General features: G+C 49.2%; 1 protein-coding gene across 3 annotated transcripts in view; it reads right to left on the bottom strand.

Annotated features, from left to right (window-relative positions):
- The window catches only part of Osbpl10 (oxysterol binding protein like 10), a 221,606-nt gene that overhangs the window by 49,154 nt on the left and 144,494 nt on the right, over positions 1-27,958 (bottom strand). For all 3 annotated transcript variants that reach the window (XM_060385109.1, XM_060385108.1, XM_060385107.1), the window contains 2 exons: positions 11,175-11,385; positions 5,370-5,524 (listed from right to left, as the gene is read on the bottom strand). In XM_060385109.1, coding sequence (XP_060241092.1) covers positions 5,370-5,524; positions 11,175-11,385 — 366 coding nt within the window. The remainder of the gene's footprint in view (positions 1-5,369; positions 5,525-11,174; positions 11,386-27,958) is intronic.

The following is a 27,958-nucleotide window of genomic DNA, read 5'->3' on the forward strand; positions in this document are numbered from 1 at the left end:
TGGCTTTGCAGTAACTGCTCCTAACCACTGATCTCTCTCTCCACGCCCAGACTCACATTTTTAGCTGTTTCTTATTATTGTGCATGTGTTAGTGTGGACACATGCGCTGAGGTCAGAGAGAAGTTTCCACGGCTCACCTTTCACCTTCCACCACAGGTTCTGAGACTCCCTCAGGTTACCAGATTTCTGCAACTTTTACCTGCTGAGCCACCTCACCAGCCTTCAGCTCAATTTGTAACATTCCTAATATGTAGGTTAAAAAACATTCGTATGCCCTTCCCAGGGGCCATCAGACTATCCAGACAATGGACCCCAAGGAACTGGGATTTCTCCCAGTAGCATGTGGGAAGAGAGAGGCTGAAGGAGTAACTTGCCATGCACAAGAGGTTTCACACAGTAGGACCACCCTGCAGGACCGACTGGAGCTGAGACAATGACAGAGCTCCTCCACCATTGCTCTGTAAGTAGCCCCCATCAAATCTGGTTCACTAAGTTGCCTGGATGGAATCACTTCCTCAGTCCGTCTGGGTCCTGTCTGGGGTGCACAGTTGTGTCCTTACATCCAACCAGGGAAAGCTGAGCGACAGACAGAGGGAAGGCAAGGAAGCTCTGCATCGCCTGCCGGTCCTAAAACACGTCGATCCTAGATAAAGGAGGCAGAATAAAGCCTTCTAAGAACTAAACCTGAATTTCAAAGAGTGTTATGAAGCCATAAACTTGTTCTACTAATAAGACCAGGACCCTAACTCATTTCATTATGATAACTTCACTGTCACATTCAGTTAGTTCCTGCCACAGCGGATCATGGATTCCACATCGGAGCCTACCACACTCCCTTCCAGAGCATGGATTCAACACGCGCCACTCTTTGAGCGTTGCTTCTGCTGGGAATTAAGCAACTAAATTTAGAATGTGTGTGTGGGCCAGTGCAATGGCTCAGAGGGTCAGGGTGCTTGCCACAACTCCTAAAGACCCGAGTTCAAATCCCTGGACGCACATGGTAGAAGGAGAGACCAGATTACCGAAAACTGTCCTCTGACCCTTACACACATCCCATTCCCCCCAATACACACTGAACAAAGCAAAGTAAAGAAGATGTGTTTTCTCTACTCGTAAGTCGTTTTATGGTGAGTGGAGGAAACGGGCATACTGTTGTATTCTAATTATGACTCTGAAAGACAGAATGAATGGCCAAAGCAGCAAAGAAGAAAATGCTTTCCCTAAGCTAATGCACAGAAAACTACAATTCTTAAACACGGTTCTGGAGCCTGGGGTGTGTGCTCTTGTGTGCACATACACGTAGACACTAGAGACTGGGTTGGGGCGTCTTCTTGTTGCTTTTTACCTTATTTTTCTGAGCCAGTCTTTCGCTGGACTTTGCCTCCCTCCCCCACCCCCCAGCCCTGGGAACACAGACCTGCACTACCAGGCCCAGCTTTTACCTGAGTGCTGGGGACCCAAGCTCAGGCCCTCATGCCTGAGTGACAACCACTTTAGTCACTGAACCATCTTCCCAGTCCCTTAAATTAGCTCTTCAATGGGGACCACCCAGGAAAGTAACTACATTCTCTATATCAGCACAGGTGAGGAACCAAGGGGGTGTCTATCCTTGAGAAATTTCCTCCATTTCTCCTGGAGTTGGTTTCTCCTGATCGTACAGGAGAAGGCAATGGCCACATTTCACTTCATTTGACAGGAGAACTATTGGATGGTTTTTGCTAGCTGCTTCAACCAGTAAGAAGAAAAAAAAAAGAGAGAGAGAGAAAGCATGGTGTTCCAAAAAGAAAACTATTATCTAACCACTGGCCATTTGGATTTTGAGAATCATCCGCCAGGGCTGTCACTGGGAAAAAATGAAGGAGTCTTTACAAGAGATTTTAATTCTCCCGTCTCTAGAAAGCACTATGACACCAGCCCACCACTGTAAGTCTCGCTCTGCCTCGAGGAGTCACTGGACTGTGTCTTACATTGCTCTCACAAAAGGATGACGGTGACAGCGACAACCAAAAATCAATAGCTTGTTCCCATGTTCCTGGCCAAAGGTTTTCTTTTTTTAAGCAGAGCTTTAGAGTTAGTAGTGTGTGTGTGTGTGTGTGTGTGTGTGTGTGTGTGTGTGTGTGTTTATTGCGGGGCTGGAAAGACAGCTCAGCAGGAGCACTTGCTGCTCCCACAGGAGCCCAGAGTTTGACTCCCAGCACCCATGTTAGGAGACTCACTATCACCTCTAACTCTGGTTTCCAGGGATCTGGCGCCCTCTTCTGGCCTCCCTTCTCCAGCGCACACACACACATGTGAGAGCACACACTCACACACACACATCCTTTATCTAATCGTTTTAAAAATTGCTGTTTCATCCATGTGGAAGTTTTGGAGTACAACTTGCAAGAGTTGGCTCTCTCATCTTGTGGGTCCTGGGACAGACTCAGATCACCAGGCTTGGTGGCAGACATCACGTCCCCAGCTCCCAGGAGCATGAACAGCATATACTATCTCCTGCCAATGCCACTGACAGGTGATGTGAATCAGCCCACAACCTTAAATATAAACAACAGACCAGCTTCTATGTGGGAGGCGGAGAGCACGGCTACCTGGGAAAGGAAGAAGAAACACTGCAGGGGACCCCACAACAAAACGTGGGTCCCCCATTCCTCACCCCTGTATCTATTAGGCTCTCTCTCTGTGATCCTTTGCCTGAGAATGCTGCTGGGAACGAGAACGTAAAAGCAAATGATCATGAGACCAGAAAGATTGCTCAGTGGTTGCTGCCAACCCTAATGCCCCGAGGTCAATCCCTAGGACCCACGTGGTGGAAGGAAAGAACTCCCCAAAACTGTCCTCTGACCTCTGCTCATGCACTGTAGCAATTACACACGTGTGTGCTCACACCCACAACCTCTCTCTCCCTCTCTCACATGATAAACAAATGTAACTTTAAATTTAAAAATAAAAATTTTAATGATCACAAAGGTCTCTCTCAGTTTCCCTGGGGAGTAAAGCTCTGTGCACACTCACTGTGTTGTGACACAGTACAAGGTTCCTCCCTGGGTGGATGGAGGGAACTGTGTGTGTGTGTGTGTGTGTGTGTGTGTGTGTGTGTGTGTGTATGTATGTTTGTATGTATCCATAGGCTTTTTCAATGTGTTGCTTTGTATAATACCATGAGCATGTGGAGGTCAGAGGACAATGTGGAGTTAATCCTCTCCTTCCACTTTCACTTACACAGGTTCCATGGATTAAACTCAGGCTGTCAGTCAAGCACAGAAAGTAATTTTATCCACTGACGCAAAAGTAACTTTTATTCACCTGTCATCTCGGAGGATCATAGCTTCTTTCTGTTGACGTAGGCCTAGTCCTGGAAGCTTCTAGCCTCTGTACAATCTAACCTAGGCCTAGAATGCTTTCAGCCTCTGAGACTTACTGCTGAAGAAGCTCACCCTTTCCTGTTCTTTCTGAGCTCTGGCTGGCTGCTTCAACTTAGCTGTTCTGTTCAAACTCATCTCCCAGCTGACTTATTCAATCTGGCTTCTCTCTCAGCCTCTGAATTACTCTGCTTGGCCTCAAACTAACTTCAACAATCTGCTCTCATCTCCTAGCTACTTCTCATTCTCTGGCTCATTTGGCCTTCACTTGAATTCTCTCTCTGCAACCTCTCTATTACTGTCCCGATTAAACTGCCTTCTCTCTCTTATTGCCCCTTAAGCAACTTCCCTTTTCTCATGTGAAAGTTGGGTGTATCCTAGTTTGTCAAACCTTTTTCTGATTTATCTCTATTTCTGCTACTCAATTAAATATCACTTTCAAACATGGGTGCCTCCTTCTACAAACTAACTTTATCTTCATTGTTTGGTATTAAAGGTGTGTACTACCATGCCTGGACCTCAGCTTTTCTTTACCTGAAACTTGCTCGGTACCAGGCTGGCCTTAAACAGAGATCTGCTTGTCTCTGTCTCCTGTATTAAAGGCATGTTTGTATTCCAGCCAGATCACATAGCTAGAAGGTCTTTGGAGGTGATCTCCTGGCCGAACAGCCATGTTCTGAATTTACATTCCTCTACACATTGAGCCATCTTAATTGCTCTTTTTTTTTTTTTTAAATCTATTTAATGGTTTAATTAGCATACTCTCTGTCTCTTTGAGAAAAGATGTTATGTAGCTCAGGCTGGCCTGGGAACTTGCTATGTAGGCAAGGTTGATCCCCCTGCTTCAGCCTCCCAGGTTTCAGGACTACAGGGGTGCATCAACATGGCCAGCCCCTTGTGTGTTTTTAAAAATGTGCTTGTAGTTATGCACCATCCTCAAACACCTGCCCACCCAGTCTCCTGAAGGGGATGCGGGGCTCCCAACGCAGTCACCAACACAAAGCTCCCACAAGGCTGCCTGCCTGCCCCAGCCTGAAAGTCCTCGCAGAGCCACCGACCCAAGTTCACATCCCTACTCCAGACCCTGCCCAGGCTCCTTGAAGACATGCCTGAGATATCCGTTAGCAGGTGGCTCCTGCCTTTGTAGGAGCTACACCACTAAATCGCTACCAAAGGCGATCAGGCACGGAGAGGCTGTTTTTTTCTTTGTGGCAAAAGCTTCCCAGGACTCTTGCCTCTTCCAAATGCCTACTGTGAGTCTTCCGAAGTTTTCAGGCTAAAATTATTTTGATGGAGATTAAGAATGGTTAAAATTGGCCTGAGCCTGACTCAAATTACCTCAAGTTATAATATATTCTATGTCAGGACTATATATATTTATTGAATTGTTGACACAGTTGGACCACAGCTCCTTCCAGTAGCCACTGAGGCAGAATTGGGGGCCCAGAGCTGTGTCGGGCAGGCAGACAGAAGAGTCCCTGCAACCTGCTGGGGTATGGCAGGTGGTCAGCATCTGCAGGGGTTGTTCTGTGCAGGGCAACGGTCCCGTGCAGCCTGAACCTGCTGCGCACACACGAATGAGGACGGCTCACGCTGGCCTGTCGGAGGCATGCAGGAGTCAAGCGTGGGAGGCAGGAGCCTGGACAGCATGGACCATATGGAGAAGCCATAATTCAGGGGAGCCGCATGATGCTCCCATCAAGCCAAGAGGCACGTTTAGACACGTTTAGGGTCTGTTAAAATTTCTCCCACTTGAAGTTAAAATGAGGTTCATTTCCATCAAAATTGGAGGCTCCTCAATGGTAGAATAGCAATTGGCTCTGGGCAGCTGCCAGAAAGAAGGACAAGGGAGAGTTCCAGGCAGGCAGGAGCTGATTTTGACTCCAGGGAATCCTTGCTTTTGCTATGTGCCTCCTCCTAAAGTAGTGAGCATGCTACAAATGTGCTCGCCCACTTGCCGAACAAGTGCTAACAAAGCAACGGGTGTGCTAGGAAAGGCCTCCGGCTTACCTCTGGCTCTGGCTGTGAGCTGTGCTCCTCTTCAGCCGAGTTCGGTAGAATTGCCCACGTTATGTTGGCACTGGCCGAAGGCAAAGAGCCAAGGGTCCCATTTTTCAGCTGGTCTGTGGAATGTGACATGGGCCCATGCCATCCCAGGATGGTTTCTGAAACAAAGAGCTAGAATGATGCCAGATATCCTCCAAATCAAACACATAGAGCCTGTGAAACATCTGTACCTAGTGAGGAGACCCCCCGTGTCTACCTCCCCACCTTATCCACCGGTGCCCACCTCCCCCCACATCCACCTGTGTCGTCTTCCCCTACCCTGGATCTACCTGTGCCCACCTCTCCCCAAATCCACCTGGGTCCACCTTCCCAGAGCTGGTATTACAGGTGCACACTGGGGCACCCAGCTCTTTACGTGGTTGTTGAACTCAAACCTAACTCCTCATGCCTGTGTGACAAGCACTTTACCCAGAGTCACCCCCAACCTCCAGCAACGCAATTACCAACATCAGATAATGCTGTGTTTCTTTTAGCTTTCAGAAATATTGTATGGTATTTACCTTAAAGACTAAGTCATATTACCAGATAACAGGCTACTGAAAATGTGGCCTATTGTTTAATAATCACGGTTCAGGAAAGATGTTTACAGTGTGGACACAAAAGGCTGCTCCTGGTGCCAGATGTGGCCAGCTGCAGTGGATAGTAAGAGGACCAATATGCCTGGTCCATTCTAGCCAGATATAATTCTTGGAAATAGCAGCCTGCTAAGCTAAAAGCATTTTACTGATCTCCCTTCAACCCCCTGTGAGGGGGAGATTTTCCCCTTCAATACTCTTTTCACAGTATTATTATAACCACGGAATTTCTTTCTGAGTTTATTAATAGAGACAGGAGTAATTACAGGTGGATTTCTTTAGCCACAGCAATCTAGCAAGGTGAATAAGCAGGTCACTCTCAGCTCACTTCCAGCCGGAGATTCATTCCCCACCTTTGAGCAGGGATAAATGATGGCGGAAAGCCAGGCTGGAGGGGGAGGGAGGCTCACTCAGTCCTTCCAGACCCAGGTGTTCACTCCTCAGAGCCATCCTGTCAGCTTGCTTTCTGAGCTTGCTCAGAGAAAAATCTAGAAATGGTCTAAACCTTTAGCATCCTGAGAGAATCTGGTTGGTGGACCCGAAATAAGATAGCAGCGAAAACGGGTCTCTCTCCTTAACCCCCCCACCTCTGTGAGCTGCTAAGTGTGGTACGATCCAACCCAAGTTCATTTATACATAAACATTTCTCTTCTCGATGCCGTGTTCAATACTTCTCACACACACACAGTAGCCTGTATAACCCTGCTGCTGAAGCCCCAACTGAAGTAAAACGGAAACTTCTTGGCTGCCCCTAGAACCTGAGATTGGGCGGAGCAGACACTTGAGGAATGAACATTAAAAGACATTCAGGGATGCAAATACCACCTAAGTAATCTTCACAGCCTCTCAACAGTAACGAAATTCAAACCGGCCACAGAGAAGCAGGAACTGCAGCCCCAGTGCCTGGGGAGTGGGTGGGAGGAGTGAGGGCTCCTGCTACATGAGGCCCTGCCTTAAAAAGAGCAAACGGAGCTAGAGAGGGCTCAAACACGGCTCAAACATTAGGAGCACTGGCTGCTCTTGCAAAGGACGCGGGTTCAGTTCCCAGCACGTGGTGACTCACAGTCATCTGTCATCCTGTTCCAGAGGCTACAAACCCCTCCTCTAGCTTCCACGGATACCATGCAAGTGATACACACACACACACACACACACACACACACACACACACACACACGTAGGCAAGCAAAACACTCGTGCACATGAACCTTCTAGAAAATGAATGAATTCATACGCGAATGGACAAATGAATGCTGGAAAGCACAGCGTGAGTTCTCAGTCTTGTGGTTTAGTCTCACTTGGGTCACCCAGTGCCCCCACCCATGCTGACTGCTGTCTGCTATGGGTTTGTGTCCCCACATATTTTGATGTCATATTTTGATGTCTTAACCTCTAATCTAACAAGGTCTAAAGTCGGAATTTCCCAGAAGTAATTGAAGTTGAATGAGATCATCAGCTAGGGCCTTCATCCAACAGCATCAGTATCCTTAAAAGAAGAAAAGACCAGAGATGGCACTGCACGCACGAACACACACACACACACACACACACACACACACACAGCAGGGGGAAACTCATGACGGTATTGGAGAGGGAAGTGGACATCAGTGCAGAAGGAGAAACCCCATCAGCTGAGCCTGGCTTGGATGTCCAACCACTGGCACTTAAAGATGTAAGTATCTGCTTCAGCGAGAGGCATTTCCAGGCAAGCAGAGAAATAGCAGGCTGCATTTTCTTTCTCTCCCCCACCCCCTTTTTGGAGCCCCTGTGTAGCCCAGGCTGGTTTCGAACATGCAATCTACCTGTCTCCCAAGTGCTGGATCACAGGTGTGTGCCACTGTGCTCGGCACATGGAGCCTTAAAGACAGAAGTTTGAAATGTCTTGGAGTCGTGTGTCTCCCAGGAGCCTCAGGGTGCTGAGTGTCACCAGACCTCTGCCCAGAGGCTGTGACCGGTGACGGCCCCCGGAAGCCTCACCTGCCGGCTCCTGGTGACCTCGTCGCTCGGGGTCAGTAAACCTTGTAGGGCTTCCAGACGCAGGCTGTGACCTCCAAAGCGGAGAAAGCGTGAGGCCTATCTGGGCGGGAAAGCTTGCGTTCCTGATGGGCGCACGCATAGAGGAGTGGTGTGCGCACATGCGTGGAGAGGCGGGAGGGGACCTCAGGGGACCTCAGCCAGTCAGTCCTCAGGGGCTGCCACCTGGTGCTTCTCAGACAGTGTCTCCCTCATTTGACCAGGAACTTGCTGACTGAACTAGCCCGGTTGACCAGTCAGATTCTTCTGTTTCTACCTCCCCAATCCAATGGGATTTCAAGTACATGGCACCTGTGCCTTTTTTTTTTTTTTTTTTTTAACATGAGCTCTGAGGATGGAACTCGGGTCCCCATGCTTACATGACAAGCGCTGTACTAACACAGCCATCTCCCAGTCCCTGACTGGACACTTTCTTTATGGAGAAAACAGCTACTCGGAAACATCGTTTTGACTGATTCAAATCTTACCTATCTGAAACCTACTTCCAGGCTAGCTTGTAGCTTTTCCCGCCTACCTCACTGGCTTCAAGCCGTAAAGTAAAAGTGACTGGTGGTGGGCAGCGACACCAGAAGAAGGGAGCAGACAGAAAAGGAAGGCGCTGGGCGGCAGAAGAGGAGAAAAGGGAAGCAGTCCGCCAGGAAAGCCCAGAGGAGCTGTGTGATCACATTTAACTCTCCCCGACAGCACTTTCCAGGGATCTTGGGAGAGAAGGAAACCGTTCTGGAATGTGGGCGAGGGTAAGCAGACAGCTGCTTTCTGCTCTGGTTCGCCCGTCGCCTGTCCTGCTTCCGTCCTCATGCAGGCCCACTGGGGCTCCGCTGGCACCCCCATCCCCCAAGCCCACTTCGTGACCAGCAGGCCAGGAAGGTCTGGCTCCGACTCTGAACCATTCTGTGTGGTGACAGCCCCTGCTTGGGGCTGGATCTCCACTCCCTGAACAATAAGCCTGGCGGTAAGCACCCAACAAGGAGGAAAACAGAGTCCTTTGCACCCCAAGTCCCTCCAAGCTTCAATCCACCTCAGTGCTGGCAATCCAAGTGCAGCCTCAGCTCTGAGCTCCAGGCCTGTCTCTGCCCACTTTTTGACTAGATCTAGGCTAGGGAAGACAGACCCTGGGCCCCTCCCAACCAGGCCCAGGTCCCCACTGAGCTGCTGACGCAGAACAGGCAGGAATGGCAAGAGAGCTGCATGCTTCAAGACTTGACTGAAAAGCCCAGTCACTTTATTATTTTTCCTCGCAGACTGCTCTGAAAACATTCAACGTGCCACCATCTGAGGCGGGCCTGGGAGTCAGGCTGCACAGAAGGAAAGCAGGTACATCTGAAAGCAAGCTTGGAACAGAAGAGGGGCCGGAGCGCAGACATCGGCACCTCAGCTGACCAGCTTCCCAGGTAGCATTCTGAGATGTTATGGGAGATGAACTACTAGGCCATCACAAGGAGCAGGGGTGGAGCTCAGTGGAGTGCTTGCCTAGCCTCTACAAAGCCCTGGGTTCGGTCCCCAGCACAGCATAAACAGTAGCTCTATTCCCAGAGACTGGGAGGTAGACGCAGGAAGAGCAGAAGTTCAGTTCCTTGGCCACAGAGTAAATTTAACATCCATCTGGGCTACGTGAGTTTAAAACGGGAGTTGGGAAAGTGAGAAAAAAAAAAATAGAGGTGGGTGGACAGAAAGGTGTGGAAAGAAAGGAAAGAGGAGGAAGGAGGTGGGAGAGGGGTGTGTATGTGTGTGTGTCAAAAATCACTTTGATTAAAAAATAAAAACTGATTAAGAATCAGAATGCCAACCTGTGGGTAAGTCAGACTTACACACAAGGGTGTTTAGTAAGCTGCAGGTCTGACAGCCATGAAAACCCTGAAAGGTTTTGACTCCACCCATTCCGGCCCTCCTTAGACATAAACATGTCTCTGTCAGTGTACGTCAGGTTACCATAGCTCCTGTGTACAGCGGTGAGCAAACATGCCTTCCAAGTTGCAGGCATGTTAGCTCAGTGGAGAGTGTTGCTGTGCAGCCCCGAGGACCCGAGCCTGACCTCCAGCACCCACATAAAAACTAAAAAGCAGGTATACTCCTGAGCTTGTGGTCCAGGTCTCGGGAGGCAGAGAGAGGTGGGTCCTTGGGCACAGCGGCTCGACAGTCTTCTCTACCGATCTTTTGTTTTTAATAATGTGTATGTGTGTGGCACAGGGGTTGGTGTAAACCTGCACGAGTGGAGGTGTCGGTAGAGGCCAGAGGAGAGCACCAGATTCCCTATGCACCACCTGATGTGGGCGTCGGGACCCTAGCCCTGCCGAGTGCTCTTAACCACGAGCCTTCTCTCCAAAGCCTGAGATGATTTATGTTTTGGTTTTGCTTTGTCTTGACTGCCTCACTGGTGGAGCCCTCCACTTCCCCAGCCCTCTCCTCTCAAGCACTTTCTGCCTTTCTTATGGAACTTAATCTTCAGTAATGTCTTTACATCCGCTTACTACTCGATCCTCAGATGGGTCTGAATTCTCTCACAGCTCTATGTCCCTGTCTCTGGCTTCTGGAAAAGGAACTAGCAATGCTTCTGGGATGTTCTTCAGCAAAATCCTCCCACATGACCAGCCCCCAAGGGGAGCCTGCATGACACTGCCCCTCAAGGGACTGGCACGAACCTATACTTTACAGGGGGTGAACGGGACATGGGTAGGGCGCGTCATCTAGAGGAGCTGGTAAGCTGCGGTGGATGCACGCCACAGAAATGCTGGGGGAGGGGGACCTAGAGACGGATCTGAATGGCGGAGCGCTGCGGGCAAGAGTCATGAACAGAGTGAAAATCAGGGCAGGGCTGCCAAGTCTGCAAGGAGCCCTGACGGTCTGCGGACACACTCTGGACGCATTCTCATAGGACGGCACAGTATGGGGAGGAGGCATGGAGACTTGGCTGGCCCAAAGGATGGAGAGTGAAAAATGTAGGGCCACACCTACAACTGCAGCACTAAGAACGCTGAGGCAGGAGGACCACCGTAAGATCAAGGCCAGCCCGGGCTACACAGCGAGAGCCTGCCTCAGAAAACTGAGGCTGAACGGATGGATGGGATGCAGAGCACACACACACACAGAGCACTCCACATCTCAACTGGGCAAGCTCAGGGGCCAGGAGTGCGGCGCTCACCCGAGGCTCCTGGCTTGTGGCTGGGTGGGCCGGCCTGGCGGACGCTCTGCTGCAGCAGGGTGAGGCACTCGCCGAGGCAGCTGAGGGTGGCAGCGGAGGTGGCCTTGAGGAGAAGCAGGTCCTGGTCCAGGGCAGTGAGGGGGCCGGAACCTGGCAGAGCCTCGATTGCATGCACCAGGTTCTTCTGCTGACCCTCCACCTGGTTCATCATCTAGAAAACAAGGACAGCGGAGGTGATGAGGGCTGGTCCTTTCGAGGCAGGAGGTAGGTGGAAGGCTCCTCCCACAGAGTGCTCTGTGTACTCGGCCTCTGCTGTGGTGGCCAGGCCCAGGTGACTGTGTCTGGATCCATCTATTTATACCCCAACACACTGACCCAAAGAAAATATCAGAATGACATCAGAGCCAGGAAGCTATGACAGGGCCGTTAGGTACTACTTCACAGCCATTCAGGAAATGTCAATAGCAAATACACTAAAACCCAGAAGCCCTGGACTAGGGAGACAGCTCCGTTGGTAGAGTCCTTGCCTGGCATGCACAGAGCTCTGGGTTCAATCCCCGGCACCACAGAAAACCAGGCATGGTATTGCATGCCTGTAATCCCAGCACTAGGAAGGAAGAGGCAGGAGGGTCAGAAGGTCAAGGTCATCCTCTGCTACACCGTGAGCTCAAAGCCAACCTGGGCCAAGAGATGCCTTTAAAGACAGAGCTGAGGTCTTCGCAACCCTAACACTCTGTTCCTGAGGTGGGGTCTCCTGAGAGCAAGGGTTGTCTCTCGCTTCCCTTCCAGTCGGTCACCTCCAAGCACTGCCAGCCCAAAGGGGAGCACAATCAGGAGCTGAGCTGAGGAAAAGTCAGAGTGCAGCCACTGCCACACCAGCCCATTCCACAGTGACTACAAGGGACATGACTTTCTGTCACCACGTGAGACCCAGGGAAGAGGGGGACATTGAGGAATCGGAATGGCAGACTCAGCCCCACGCCCTGGCTCGGCCGTGACAAAACTAGGGAGCCCTCCCCGTGGTCTGCACATTGTTTGGTTGGCAGGCTTATCACAAAGAAAACTGTCTCGAAGGGCGTGTCAAGGGGGGAGCCCTCCACAGGGCCAGCTAAGTCCTCAGCGGCTCTCTTGTGCCATCCGGGCCCCTTGTATTCTGCGGCTTGTCCCACTGAACAGGATGAAGGACGTGAAATGCGAGGCAGCACATGCAGCAGATAGTCACTCCAAGAAGGGAGTGTGAAAGCCACAGGCCAAGGTCGCGTGGCTGCTGACTCGGAGTGGGGCCAGCACCTGCGCTGCTGTCACTGGCCCATTGCTCTCCTGGCCCATTTCCTATAAAACCCGTCCTCAGCCTAGAGTGACACTTCCTGCTCTGCCCCTGTCAGACTGAGGATTCTTGTCACCAGCATGATGAGTCCACCTGGAAAGCAGCAGCAATTGTTGGAACCGCAGCAAGGGGCTTGGACCCACTACTCCACAGGCCGCCAATGGACGGTGCTATTTGGGGACTTAGGGGGACACTGAAAATTCAAAGCCAGACATGGAAACCAAAGACTGTCTAAAAGAGAGAGACAGAGAGAAAGAGAGAAGAATTGCAACTCTAGCTGGATTCCTTGCACCCCAACCCTCCTTTGCAGCGTCAGTTTCTAAAGCGTTTCTCTTCCTCCAGTGTCACTGTTTGCTCTGCTCAGTGGCACGGGCAGGTGGACAGGGCCCACTGTCCACTCTGTGCCACTGAGAAATCCCAGATGCAGGTTGAAAATCAGAATCCCAACAATGAAGTTCTCTCAGTGAAGTACAAGGAAATTCACTTAGGACCCAAAGTATAAAGAAACCATTATGCTCAGTAAGTGCAATAGGGTTTTAGCCTTCTGGGTCCTTCACGTTACTAAGGAACAATGCCTCCTCATCACCGTCAGCTTGCCAAGAGACACTGTCAACTGGTTAAGATTAATTTCAAACCAGATAAAATACCAGCGTGCTCACTGATGGCCACCTGTATGTACACTTGCTAACCGAGAAAACTGGATTTTACACTGTATGTAGGACTCAGCACTTTCTCAAAATTCCTACCATAAAACTTAGTCTCAGAAAAATGAAGTGTCAAAAAAATATATAATCATGAAGCCTATAATCCATTATATTTTTTCCTATTATGAACAGTGCTATAAAGCTTAACAGAAAAGGTAAGCAAGATAAAATTGCCAACTAATATGGAAGATTCTCAGTTTTAATCAACAGAGACCCATATTCCAATTACATTGTACAGGATGAGTACTTGCTATTCTGCAAGCATAAGCTACTATGTAACTCTTAAGTAATAAAAGCACAAAACAGGCTTATCGGGTGTCCTATTCTACTGCCACAGACGCATGAGCCCAGAGATGGGCACACATCAGCCCTCTGGAAGCACTCAATAGTATCTACCAAGGGCTAGTGCCAGAGCAGAGGACCTTTGGCAGAGGTACTTGGAATAGTGTTGAGGAGGCTGTATTTAAAACAATGGAAGTGGACTGAGACCAGTAGGGGAAGGCTAGGGTGGACCTGCAGACCTGCACACTGGGACCCAACTATGCTAAATGTCAACAGCGCCCCCTGGAGCAACTCTTGGCCTGGTATAAGGCACCTGCTGGCTTTAGTCATCTTTCTCACTGAAAATAAAGAGAAGACAACTCCAGGTCCAGGGGATGTGATGCCCTCTTCTGGCCTCTATGGGCACTGCACACACAGTGCACAGACATAGATGCAGACAAAATACCTAACCACGGAAAAGAAAAGCAAAACCAGGGGTAGCGAGATGGCTTTGTGGGTGAAAGTGAGAGACCAAAGGATAAAGTAGCAGAGATCGTTAAGACTCTGTAGAGTAGGCTCGGTATAGCAGTTAGTAAATACCCTGAGGGGAGAGTTACCTCATGCGTTCTTGCCCCACCCACTAGAGATACAGTTGCTAGGAAACTGGACCCTCCTCCTAGGGAGGGACACCTGGTCATTAATGGTCTGGGAACCTTCCTATAGCCAATCGATTCAAAATGTAGCATCTTGACCAATAGATGCTTGCCAGGCAGGAATTGCCCCTGCCTTGGGCATGCTGGGATGGACCAGAATCTATAAATCACCCCACTAACCTGGGCACAGTGCGCTCAGCTCCCGCCGCTTTGGCGGTGGGGCTGTGCAGGCCCGAGCTGCAGCTTGTGATTTACAATAAAAAGACCCTCATGTGTTTTGCAACGGAGTCGATTCCTGGAGATCTTTTGGGGGCTCGCGAACTGGGTATAACAAAAGCACTTACCTCCAAACCTAGCCAGGACCTACATGGTGGAAAACAGAACTAACTCCCACAAGTTATCCTCTGACCTATCACATACACACACCTCTTTTTTCTTTTTTAAAGAACAAAGAAAGCACAAATTTCAATTCATTCTGGCATTTGGCTTCCTAAGGCTATCAACCTGTAACACAGGCACAAAAATGAGATCCAAATTAAATATCAAAGGCACAAATATGGGCTGCATTTCACAGGTAACCTACTTCACAGGAAGTGGGAAACCCCAGGGCCAGTCTCCATAACACCTGCAGAGGCGATGCACACTTCAGAATCAAATCAGTGCTAAGAGGGTCATTGGCTGCGTGGAAACCAAGAACACTACCCAGCAGCACAAGCCCACAAGTTTCAATCCTCCCTGAAAGAGCTGAAGAAAGCTGCAGCGAGGGATGGACAGACAAGGGCCTCTTCTGTCCCTGCTTCCGGCATTTCGCAATTGCTAACCTGGATGTTGGTTTCTGAGGTACCTGTGAAGGCTGGTGCCAACGAGGTCAGTCATCCATCCTTTACATAACACTGGGCGCCATGCCTCATGACTACAGACTCCTGCTTCGAGATCAGGAGCCAAGCCATGGCCAGCTGCTTGCTTTGGTTGACAGAGCCTGCACCAGCTGCCTGGGGCTTTCCGTAACTCAATCTACCCTGCTTGGAAGTAGATGGAGCAACCAATCCCACTGGCAAAGTGACTTTGTTGGGCATCTGTCCCTAGTTTTCCGAGCCACTGCTAAATCTCCACTTTGGGTCCAAGTGGCTAACGAAGGTGTCAATTCTGTTTACTAGCATCCTTCAGAGGCATTGACGAAGGGAGCATCCGTTTCCCTGCCAACAACACAACTCCATCCCTCATGGGTGAAAAAGTTCTTTTCTGCATGTGCAAGTGTGTGTGCCTGTTCGTGTGTGTATGTGCCTGTGTGGTGCTGTTTCCTGTGCCACTCCTCTGCTGTTGAACATCTAGATTGTTACATCTAGATCTTTTATCTTAATCCAGTCCCCACACTATAAACCAAACTTCCAACTCTCAATATCCTGACCTTGTCTCCTCCCTCAGAAACATGACCAATGCTCCATGCCCCCCCCCAAGTATTTAGCAGTAAAAATGGCCTTGTCTGATCAGTAGATTCTCCTGTTGATATTAGAGCTGGAGATAGCTCATTGCAAAGGACCCAGGTTCAACTCTCAGCACCTACTTGGAGACTCAGAACCGTTCTTAACTCCAGTTCAGGGGGTCTGATGCCCTGTTTTGAATGTCTCGGGCACTAAGCACGCAAGTACTAGAGATACATACATGCAGACAAAACATTCAAATACATCAAATGAATAACTCTGCAGAAAGACGCCCGAAGAGCTGACATCACCATCTGCGGTGGCTTTTCTCATGATTCTGCGGACTGGGCACAGTGGGTCCTGGCCTCACACTTGCAATTCCTCCTTCCCCGGAGCAGCCCAGCTTTGCTCCCTCCTCCCTTCAAGCACAACAACCTGGAATGGCAAAGTTCACTGCAGGGAGAGTCCCATAATGCAAAACACAGCCTTGTGTATGTCAGTCCGAAGAATTTTAGTACCGCAGGAAACAACCTATCTCAAGAGGCACTGTCCTCTCTCCCCACTTTGGCTATGAGGCCACTGGGATGTGGTTCCAAAGAAATTGGGATTTCTCCCCAAGAATCTCACACTGGGAGAAGGAAAAGGCGGAAGGCTGGTGCAGCTAGACAGGCAGCCTAGGAAGAGCCTTCAAGTTCTTGACAGGAGAGCACGGAACCCAGACCATAATGGGTCAGTGATGGGCAGGGCCGCCTTGACCAGAACCCACCCCGCCCAGCTCCGCTCCATTTTTGTAACTCAGTTGCAGGGTTCTTGAATATGAACTTTTAAGTTGACAACATCAATTTGGGGCGTGCAAAGGCAGGCACCTGGTGCCACTCCACTGGGAGGAGAGTGTCACACGGACCTGAGTGGCTGGTCGGAAAGCTGAGTAAGTTTATTCTGAGACAAGACAGGACCCATTCCTGTTTTCAGAAAACTGGCTGGAGAGACGCATTCACTACTGCTTTGCTGGGTTCCCCTCTGGATTCCCAGCCGGTTCGCTTTGGATGTCAGAGGTCACTGCTAACTCTGACCATTACGGAGTGATTTAAGCCATCTCTGTCCGCTGCCATGCCTGCGAGGAAGGGCAGAATAATGGCGTTTCTCCATTTCAACATTGTGACAGCTGGCCTTTATCGAAGATTTTGGTGAGGGAAAAAGTGAAAGCATGCTGCCGGGTGGGGCCATCTCCTCTGGGCCTGTTCTGGCTCCTCTGTGGTGTAATGGCGTGCTGGGCCAGGAAATTCCAGCAATGTTTATAAACTAGCTCGAAATTGCCCCAGGCAGAGGGCAAAGGGCAAATGGCAAAAACAACACTCTAAATCACAAACTGCATGCAGCCTTTTCAATTCTACAAACAATGCCACCTAATCTCCGTGGTGAGTCTCTACTGCAGCTCATTCTATCACCCCTCCCCCGTGCAACTCCCCTCCCCACATAACCCCCCACACCTGGGCCTCCATTACTGCCCAGATCCCCAAGTCCCCTCCCAGTGATCCCCAACACTTTTCTGTTGAGCAAACCACAGCTCAACACACCTCTCTGCGGCCAAGTCTTAGCACACATTTTAAATGATTTTTCTTAAATTACTGGAAGAGGATTTGCAGGGCTTAACAGTATTTAACATTCTAAGGCCTTTAGTAAATACCACACACTTGGCATTCAAAGAAAAAACGACCCCAACCTGTCTTTCCTCAGCAGTGCGAGCTGCCCGAGTCACACTCATAATAAAAAAAATCCCAAATTAGCATTTCACTGTTTTAATTCCGTGTTCACGCATTTAAGCATATACGTAGAGAAAAAAATTAGTTTTTCAAGCTGGGTGGTGGTGGCTCATGCCTGTGACCCCAACACTCAGGAGACAGAGGCAGTCAGATCTCTGACTTGGAGGCCAGCCAGGTCTACAGAGCGAGTACCAGGACACCCAGGGCTACATTTTGAGGTGGGCAAATAGGCCCTGCCACCAAGCCTGATGACCCAGAGTTCAAACCCCAAAACCCACACGGTGGAGAAGCAACTCTGACCTCCACAGGTGTGCTATGGCACATGTGTGCCCACATATGTGCATATCCTAAACACAACTGTTTTTTAATATTTACATTTTCATATCCTATGAAGAAAATGTAAGCAAATAAGATTAAAGGGATAAACTGGAGGCTCCAAAATGTCATCACAGCACTAAAACATCTGACACAGGAGTATGAGGCTAGCCTGAGCTATACACGCTGGGCTCCAGGCCAGCCTGGGTTACACTGTGAGACCCTGTGGGGCAGAAGTCACCTGGTGATGGAGAGAGACTTCGAGAACCCGGGGGACACAGGAAGGTCTCTTAGGAACCAGACTTCTCTGGTGGCGCATGCTTTAGCCCAGCATTCAGGGAGGCAGAGGCAGGCAGATTGCTGTGAGTTCTAGGCTACGTTTTAGTGCTGTGATTGCAATTTGGAGCCATCACATCCAGTTTATCCCTTTAATCTTATTTCTTTAAATTCTCTTTACAGGATATGAAAATTTTAAATATTAAGAAAAATTTTATGTTTAGGGTATGCACATATGTGGGCACACATGTGCCATAACATGCCTGTGGAGGTCAGAGTTGGGTCTCTCCACTGTGAGGGTTTGGGGGTTTGAACTCGGGTCATCAGGCTTGGTAGCAGGAATCCCAGGCTACAAACCAGCCCAGGTCAGCCAAAGCTACACAGAGAAACCCTGTCTCGAAAAAAAACAAAACAAAAAACAAAACCAAACCAACAACAGACAGACTTTCCACCCAGTAGGTCCGTGAGCCAATGAAAACCAGTGCCTGAGGTCACTGCCAACCCACAGAACCACATCCCCTCTCCAGGCCTCAGGCACCAGCTCTGAACCCTCTGGGCATTCTCCCGGACAGGTCCACCTGGAGCTCCAGGGGACACAAGCTAGACATTTACCCAGAAAACTCGGAATGGCACCCCTTGGCTTTCTACAGTTCCCCTCCCTCTTTTCATCTCTGGGATTGTGGTCCGCACTCTCAAGGCTCTTTCTTCTCTGTGTAGAAAACATCCAGACAGGATACCCAGAGTGCGGAGTGGGAGATAAGAGTTTATGGCAGAGGAGAGGAATGCATACAGAGGGTAGATGAAAGGGCCAGGTAGCCAAAATGCTGGGATGACATGGGGAAGGGCAGCCCCTGGGCTGGAGAAGTTTAGGGGAGTGTGTGAGGTATGCCAGCCAGGAGGGCCCTGTAACAGGTGGGGACTGAGGGACGCAGGGAGAACGCGGGACCAGCGATCACTCTGATACATTAAGTAGGCACCTCAGCAGTTTGTCTGGGGCTGAGACCTAACTGCTTCCTCTATAGCAAATCATCTGAGAAGCCACCGGAAGCCAAAGCCACCACAATTTTTATTATCTATTTGTGGAAACTGCAAAGGTTATGTGCATGTTTGCTGATCACAAAAGCCGGGGTAACAAAGGAGTTCACTAACAGTTACCACAACGAGCCAAGGAGTCAGGCTCCCAGGACAGCTTGCCTTTGATGCAACCACTTGAAAGCCACAGCTGAAGACATCCTGGTTCCTAGAAAAACCATAGGCAGCCTGCTCACTGCTGTTGACGGACAGTCCCTTCCTGCTTTGGAAAACCCTTTTCTAAACCCCAAACAACAGGACAAGGGCAACCAGGTCTCTGGACTCTTGATGCCAAGCAGCTCTGACTTGACCCACCTGAGGCATGGCATCTTTGCACTGTGCTCAGCATCTCTCACGGCTGTATACACCAAGGGTGACGGGGACAATGGCCAAAGAGAGCACTGTGTTCATCAGTGTGTTAGAAAGGCTTGACCCTGCTCCTAAAGCCTCTAGACTGCCCAGGCTGCTCCTCCTCACGGGAGGGACCAACCGTGTGTTCTCGTTTTTTATTCAACAACCTCCAGCTACACAGCAGTTTTTGTTTGTTGTTTTTTACAGGGTTTTGTGCATCCTAGCTTGGCCTCGGACTCCTTCTACAGCCCGGGACCAACCTAGAATGTCTGATCCTCTTGCCTCTGCCCCTCAAAGTCTGGGATCACAGGCCTATGACAGCCCAGTCCTTTCACGTGGTGCTGGGGGCAGATCCAGGGACTCACGCCTGCGAGGCAAGCACTCGCCCTAACAGGCTGTACCCCTAGCCCTAGACAGTAATTTTATGTATGTTTTATTATTTTTTTTTTTAGACATTTAATCTATTAATGACTTTCCAGACAGTTCAAAATGTTATGTCTCCACCCAGGGCCATGGTCAAGACTCAGGTCTTATTCTCTTGACCAGTAATTAGTGTCCAGCCGGCCCTGATTTTACAGCTACTGATTAGGAGGGAGAGGGCCCATCCGCAGTGACCCTGCTAACATATAACTCATGGCTACTGTTCTGTCCTCTCTCCCACCTCATCTCTAACAGGCACTGCTGTGAATGACAGCAGAGCCACTGCAGGGGGCGCCTTTCATACCCACAGGCCCCAATCTCCCAGCTCTGCCCTGGCCACAAGGGAAGCGGAGATAACGCAACAGAAGAAAACGGCTCAGGGATCCCCTCTCACTGCCAGGGTCACACGGGCTGCTCCAACCGCCCAGGCCCCACAGCTCTGCCTCACACCCCATCTGAGCTCCACCACCTCGGGCCTCCACTTGAGGGAAGTGGGCATAGGAGCTCAGCAGCTTCCTCATGGCCAGCTCCTCCTGAACAGGGAGATGGCAAAGACCCTCCGGCAAAAGTTGTGGTGGACTGGAAAACCTAGTCACGAGGCATAGAGCGGCTCAGCTAACTAACATACTAACATACTAAAGTTAGTACCTACCCTAATCAGATACCACCACATCTCTACCAAGTAAAAACAAACCCCCCAAAGCCTCGATGACCTCTGCTTTGAGCCCTAGACTTCCCCTTACAGCATCTAACAGAATGAGCTTCAGAGGCCACAGGTCAACATGTGTGAGACCGGACCATTTCAAAGAAGCACCAAGTTTCCTGATAGTTAGCTCACTGCCCTAGCTGCTTTTCTTTCCACTACAAAACGCTGACAAAAAGCAACTGAAAGGCCGGAAAGGTTTATTCTGGAGCACATCTTGAAGAGATCCACAGGGTGGCAAAGATGTGGTGGTGGCGGGGGTATGTGACAGCTGGTCACAGTGCAGCTGCAGAGGGGAAGCAGAGACCAAAGCTTCTTCCATTTTAGCCCCAGCTTACTAAACGGTCCAGACCACATCCAAGATGAGTCTGTCTTCCTCAGTTACATTAACTCTCTGGAAATGCCCCCACACACACCTAGAGGCAGCTGTGTCTCCTAGGAGATTCCAAACTGGGTCAGGCTGATGGCAATCACAAAGCAACGTAGTTCATTTCCAGGAAAGTATTTTATTTTGCAAGGTGAATAGGATGCTGCTAAAACTATACAGAATATTTGAATTCTAGCTGGTGCTCAGGTCTAGAATCGCAGCACTTGGGAGCCTGAGGCAGAAGCATTATTGTGAGTCCAAGGCCAGCAACACAGTGAGACCCTGACTCAAAATAACAAAAATATAGAGTCTAACGTATGCAGGTAGCAGAGTCAGACCTGAAATCGGTCTTGTTAATGTCAGCCAGTTCCTTTTGAAGTTTAACTTCTGTGTTCAGTTCAAGCATGCCTCCAAAGGTGCACAAAAGAGCAAGACCTTCACATAGTTCTGTTTCCCAGCTGAAATCAACCTCACTCCTGCCAATTACTTTCAAGATGAAAATGCATCTTGAAAAGGTGCTCCAAAGAGGGAAGAAATAGATCAGACAGGAGCCTCACCCTCTAGGCAAATCCCTGACATCTTTGCCACCTTGACAAATGAAACCCTAGAGAGACAAATGCATTTATCAGGAATCTGCTTCCTGAGTCTGGAGGGGACAATTGCGTTCAGGGATAAGCCACTAGTAATTAATATTTGCTGTGTCCCCACTGGGTAAATGGAAATGCAGTTACCATTTTGCAGGAAAAAGAACATGATCCCCTCACACAAACTGCTCACAACGTAATCCTCCAGGTGCTCAAATATATAACAGACCCATAAAGTCTACGGTACCTGGTGCTTACAAGAGAACCGCCCCCCCCACCGTTTGCAGGGGTGGAAACAGGCCAGCAAAAACCCCAATCCAAATCCTTTCTCACTCCTTCCTCAATCCCACCGACCTTGAGCACAGACAAAACAAAACACTTTTAAAATCAACAAGCAAAGAAAGGAAATGCAATCTCAGTTTTGGAGATGAAGAGTGGTGGGGTACAGCTGGCTTTGAGGGGGCATCTGAAGGCCGAGGACTTTGGGGTTCAGGAAACAAGCTTCCACATTTTCCTTGAAGAAAGAGTACAACCCCAGACATGCTGGCTCAAGCAGCAGAAGCTTTACTGATGGTCATGGAAAGAGCTGCCAAGAACCGACCAGGAAAGGGCTCACCATCCCTCCGTGTTCAAAAGAAGTCCCCCACGGGTACCAACCCAGCTCTGTGGCTCGGCCCCTCCTCTCCTGGTTCAGACTTAGGATGAAGGCTGGCTTTGGAGAAGACGCTCGCTGCTGCTCCGGTCACCTGATAGAGTAAGTGCACGGAGAACAGTGGCCACGTGACAGAAGGCACACTCATCCCTTCAGTTCAGGCTCTCTCCTCTACCTGCCTCTCTCTAGCTACGATTTAGGTATTTATTTGTTTTTGCTTAGCTTTGTTAGGAACACGCATTTAATTTTGAACTTTTTAAACTTTGTGTGTGTGGTAGCGTGTGTGTATATCAGGTGCATGTATGTACATGCACACGGGGGCCAGAGACTGACGTCAGATGTCCTTCTCGTCGCTCTCTGCACTGTTTTCTGAGATGGGGTTCTTCGCGGATTCAGCTAGGCTGGCCGGCCAGTGAGCTCACAGATCTGCCTGTCTCCAACCCCCGTGTTTGTACAGCAGGCACTTCACTCACAAATACCCCCTTCCCAGGCCAAATATTTTTATCTGAAATATTTAACTGCCAGTCAATATGAACAAAGAGATAACAAATACAGGAGACAAGTGACATGGCTTGCCGCCTACTAATGATCTTTAAATTGTATGTATTACTATTTGAGAGATACAGGCTTCCTTGTATTGTTATGTGCATGTGGTGTTGGCGGTGCTAAGGCACATGCACAGAGGTCAGAGGACAACTCTACGGAGATGGCTCTCTCCTTCCACCTTTATGGTGGTGTCTTAGCCACTGGTCTGTTGTGATGACAAAACACCAAAGCAACTCATAGAAGAAAGCATTTACTTGGGCTTATAATGTCGGACGCTTAGAGTCCATGACGGTGGAGCGAAGGCATGGGGGCAGGACCAGCCGAGAGCTCACGCCTTGACCCACAACAGGAGGCAGAAAGCATACAGGAAACCACTCCAGATTCTTGAAACCTCAGCCCCGGTGACACACCTCCTCCAGAAAGGCCACACCTCCCAATCCTTCCCAAACAGTTCCCACAACTGGGACCACCAAGTGTTCAAACATAACCCTACAGCATCGAGATGGAGGTGGGCGCTTTCATCCTGACCAGCACACATGGTTCTAGGGATCTAGCTTAGGTCTCCAGGCTTGCACGGCAATCCAACTCACCAGCCTCAACGACAATGTTTAACTCCCCATAGAATTCACAAGATACGATGACGATCCACATTTGGGGGGTTGGAGAGGAGACAGGGTGTCTCTCTGTTGTCCCACCTGGCCTTAAACTCCTGACTCCCAGGAACCTTCCATTGCAGCTGCCTGAGCAGCTGAGCCCTCTGGTGAGCAGCTCCGTGCCTGGCTGCAGATAGCTGGGCTTGAGTCAACCGTAACATCCCTTAACACTTTCTGTCAGATAAGAAGGCATTTCCCTAAACCGGTGCCAGTGTGACACGAGTCCATGGGCTACATACACCACTGTCAGTCAGAGGATCCCTGCACCAATGACTGACACCCGCCTCTGAGGGGCACACCGTCCCCAAGCCCAGGCACACCATCCCTTCCTGTCATTCACAGTACTAGACTCAGTACCGGAAGCCGTGGGACTTCCCAGGACTAGGTACGGCTTGGAGAGAGAGGGCTTGGTTCTAATCCTCTCAGCTTACGCTTTCCTCTGGCTGTTTCTAAGGGCTAGAAAACAACCCGATTTGATCCGCGCTCTCCTCCTTCACATTAAGTCCACAGGCCTAACACTTCAATTAACTTCGTGAAAATTAAAATTACCTCAAGGAGCCCTGGCTTTCGCCTTCTCAGGAGGCAATTCTCCTTCAAGCACACTCTGGCTCCCCTCATGCAGCGGTGATTAAGCCAGCTCTCTTGGTCACGGGAATAAATTTCTTCTTCCTGTCATAACTGTCACCAAATGAGAAACGCAAAAAGGACAAGGCCTGGCCTGGAAAGCACAGCATGTGAAGAGTAAACCAAGACAAGGTCTCACTCTGTGTATGCCCACTCTGAACACACCACCACTGGCTTGACGGCGCTCCTGTCTCCCTCCTGCCATGTGGGTCTCATTTTCACAGGTCATTGTCTCCCAGATCAGGCTCCCAAAGGCTCCACAAAGCCCTGCTCACTCCTGGAGTCCTGTCAGCATTTCCACTGTCTGCCTTCCCACGTCTAGGTCTGGAGTCACAATGCCCCGGCCTCTCAGGGCTCTGGCCTCCCCTACTTCAAGGCCTTGAAATCCACACAAAAGGCCACAGCCTGTTGTCTTGGCACTTGGCTGGGACAGGCTGATGCCAGTCAAATCCCCAAGGGGCCCCTGAATACTCATACTTCTGGCTTTAGATTCTGTCTGTCCCCAGGAAAATGTCTCAGTGATTGCTTTTGTGTCAATGGTTGGGGCTGTCTAATTGTAGAAACTCATGGCATTTACAATAGGAAAACACATTTCCTTTTGAGTCCAGAAAACTCTCAAATTATCTTCCTTCTGACTTTCCAATGGTCTGTTAATTCACCTGCCTTTAAATGAAGCTTTTAGCAAATACATTAGCTGTTCTTCAGCTATTTTTCTCATGTTTCCCAACTGCAGAATAAACACCTGCTGTAATTCTTTCAACACCACAATGGAAACACATATTTTACTCTGGGGATAAATTGGCTTTATTTCCACATATATTTAGAAGTGGTGAAAGGTAATGACCAGGCAGAGCAAATGCACAAGGTTCTCTTCTTAGACAGCAGGCTGTCCTTTACCCCTGCCCCACACCAATACATCAGCCACCAAATACTGCATCCAAAATGACAATTCCTATATTAAAACACAGTTTACATGTTGCTCTCAGTGGAAACAAATGCCGGATTTTAATAAAGTTGCCTTTATTTAAAGGACATGTCCTTCGCCTTCACATTGAGTGGCTAATAAGGCCTCTGAAAAGTATGGTTTGTTATCTTAACAACAATGGCCATCCTGCCTTTCTCCATCATTGTTCCTGCTGACCACAGAGCAGTGCCCACCTTTGCCAGACACCGCCCTCAGCTGAGAAATGGTAAAATAGGGAAAGGGATCCACTGGCTGCCAAGAGTCAGAAAGGAAGGCATCTGCAAAGTGCGGTCCCTTAAAGGGCCCAAGGAGGAACACAGACCCAGCACTGTTAAAGTACACTGCCGTGTCATACCAGGACTGCCAGCTGAAGGGATTCTGGGAAGGGTGAAGGTGAAGATGCCCCTCAGACTGAGGCTGGTGGCTGCCATCTTCACCACTAAGGAACCCCACGTCACTCAGCCCACAGTGATGCTTTCAAAAATTATTCTACAAACAAAACAAAGACCAAGATAGCAGACAGTGAGGAAACGCAGTGGCAGCTCAACTTTAGTTAGGTATCTTAACATAGAAAAAAAAAATAGCTCATGGATGCCTGAAGGAAGAATCATCTGGAATCTGCTGTCTTAAGATGTTATCTGAAAGGAGGAGGAGGGAGAGAGGGAGTGAAGAGAAGTGAAGCTGGGTAGGTGGGATCTGGGAGGAGGTGGGGGAGGGTAAAAAGAGCACAGCGGGGTTTTCATGGGATATAGGAATACACACAAGAACGTATTTAATGACCAGTTTCTGTACCTCGAAGTGTCCTCCCCAGAAAGGCCCTTGACTTTCATTAAATTCTCGAGGGACTTGTGGCCAGTGACCAATCACTAAGTAAAATAAACAACAAGAGGATCCACAGGCCCAGGGGTGTGAGGCAAAGACTGCTGAGGCAGGTAGAGACTTTTCCTATTCAAAAGGCTACATTTAAGCCTACACTGAAGGGGGAAATGTTGGCTCTTCCTTTATGGGAAAAGAAGGGGCCTGGGGCTTTGTCAACTCTGCTATACACTGTAAGACTCCACACCACTATCAGCAAATGTGAAGGCTTAGGTTTTTGTTTTGGTTTGTGTTTGTTTGTTTGTTTGTTTTTGCCATTCTAAAGAACGAGAGGCAGCCACCGCAGGTCAGCGTGCTTAACCATGCATCACACACCCTCAGCTCTGCATGCAGGGTCAGTCTCCAGCTGCAAGTGTCTGATGCCAGCGACACTGTCTACACACAGGTGTTTATCACTTTTCTGCTCAGTGACTGACACGGAGCAGCCTAAGGGAGAAAGGGTCTCATTCCGGCCTACAATTGGAAGGGAAACAGTCAGTCATAGAGAAGAGATGGCTCGCAGAAGTACAAGGCAAGACAGTCCCATCACAGCAGCAGCAGTCAGGACGCAGAGGGCAGGTGGAAAGTAGAGCCAGCCTCAGGCCCGCCCCCAGTGGCCCACTTCCTCCGGCAAGGCTCCTAAAGGTTCCAGAACCTTTCAAAACACTGTCACTAGTTCAAACACACGAGCCTGGGGCTGAGGCGCATTTCAGAGTTTAAGCCTTAGCATTGCACTTGCTTCACAGAAAGGCGGTGCTATGGAGAGAATCGGCAGCAGGGCCCTTCCCAGGGAGGGAGTTTAATGGTGGAGGTGCTCACGCCCACGCCGAGGAGAACATAGCCTCACGTCCTCTTACTCTAACCGTGGGCACACTACCTCACAGCTCCTCCGTTTCCTTTCCTATAAAATGGGACTCACTGATAGCTCTCAAAGAAGGACTAACTCCATAGGACGCTTGGAAACACTCCTGCGTTCCATGGCTACTACTGTTATGAGGAGGATTAAGTAAGACCACTGGGAAAGCGTTCGGAACAGTAAAAGGCACGAAGGAGACAGGAATAAAAGTACCAATGACAGGGTGATAGCCAACACCAGCAGGAAAAAAAAAATCAGACAGGGAATTTTTGTCCTGGGACAATTTTAGGCAAACCCTTTAAAACTTGTTTATTTTTAGTAGTCATGAATGGGTTGGGGATGTAGCTCAGCGGGAAGGATGTTCGCTAAGCATGCACACAGCCTTAGGTTCCATCCCCAGCCCCACATGAGCTGGGCGTGGTGTTGCACACTTGTAATCCCAGCATTCAGGGAGTGAATGCAGGAGGCTCAAAAGTCCAGGGTCCTCCTTAGCTACACAGCAGGTTCAATGTCAATTAGGTCTACACTCGTAAATTTTAAATCAGGCACTGTTCTGAGAAACAATCTTACTCCAAGGCCAGCCACTGTGGCACGCAAACCCTGTCATAAAAAATAAAATGAAAAAGAGAAGCAGAATGTTAGCTGAGCATTGTGGTACAGAGTTTATAAAGCCAACACTTGGGAAGCTGCAGCCAAACATTTAAAAGACCTGGTGTGACATGATCCCATTGTGAACCACAAGATTGGAAAACTGTAAAAACCTGTTTCTAATTGTGGTGTGGCTTAGTATTTAATCTGAGAGCTTTCTGTTTACTGTAAACAAGTAGTTGTGGTGTGGCTCAGCCCTAGAATTTAATCCAAGAGCTTTCTGTAAACCGGATTAAATAAAGTTAACCTGGGTAGGTCAAGAGGCAGAGCAAGATAGCTGGCAGGAAGTGAACATGGGAAAAGAACATAGAGAGTGAGGGGAAGTCTGGAGGACAGATGGAGAGATGCACAGGATGTATAAAGGAGGGGCATTGAGTTGAAGGGTATGTAAGACAACATGGAGAAAGAGAAAGAACTTTTTCCTTGTGGGTCGAGAGCTGAGTAGGAAGGTTACTTGGTTGCTTTCTTTGCCTCTCTGAGCTAGCGAATTTTTCACCCCAGCATCTGGCTCCTGAATATTTATTGGTAAAAATCAAACAACTGGGATTTTCTTTTTTTAAATCAACAGCCTGGTCTATCAAGCATGAAGCCCTTGGTTCAAGGCCCAGTACTAAAAAAAAGAAACAAACAAACAAAAAAGCAATCTGCTCAATATAAAACATATTACAGTTTTGTGTAGTACTGCTCACTTAAAAGCCATTTTGAAAATAAATCAATACTTTTACTCTGGCAATTATGTCCAATTCTCAGTAGTCACAGCTCTACAAAGT

Source organism: Meriones unguiculatus, chromosome 6 (genome assembly GCF_030254825.1).
Source record: "Meriones unguiculatus strain TT.TT164.6M chromosome 6, Bangor_MerUng_6.1, whole genome shotgun sequence".
NCBI classification, from domain to species: Eukaryota; Metazoa; Chordata; class Mammalia; order Rodentia; family Muridae; genus Meriones; species Meriones unguiculatus.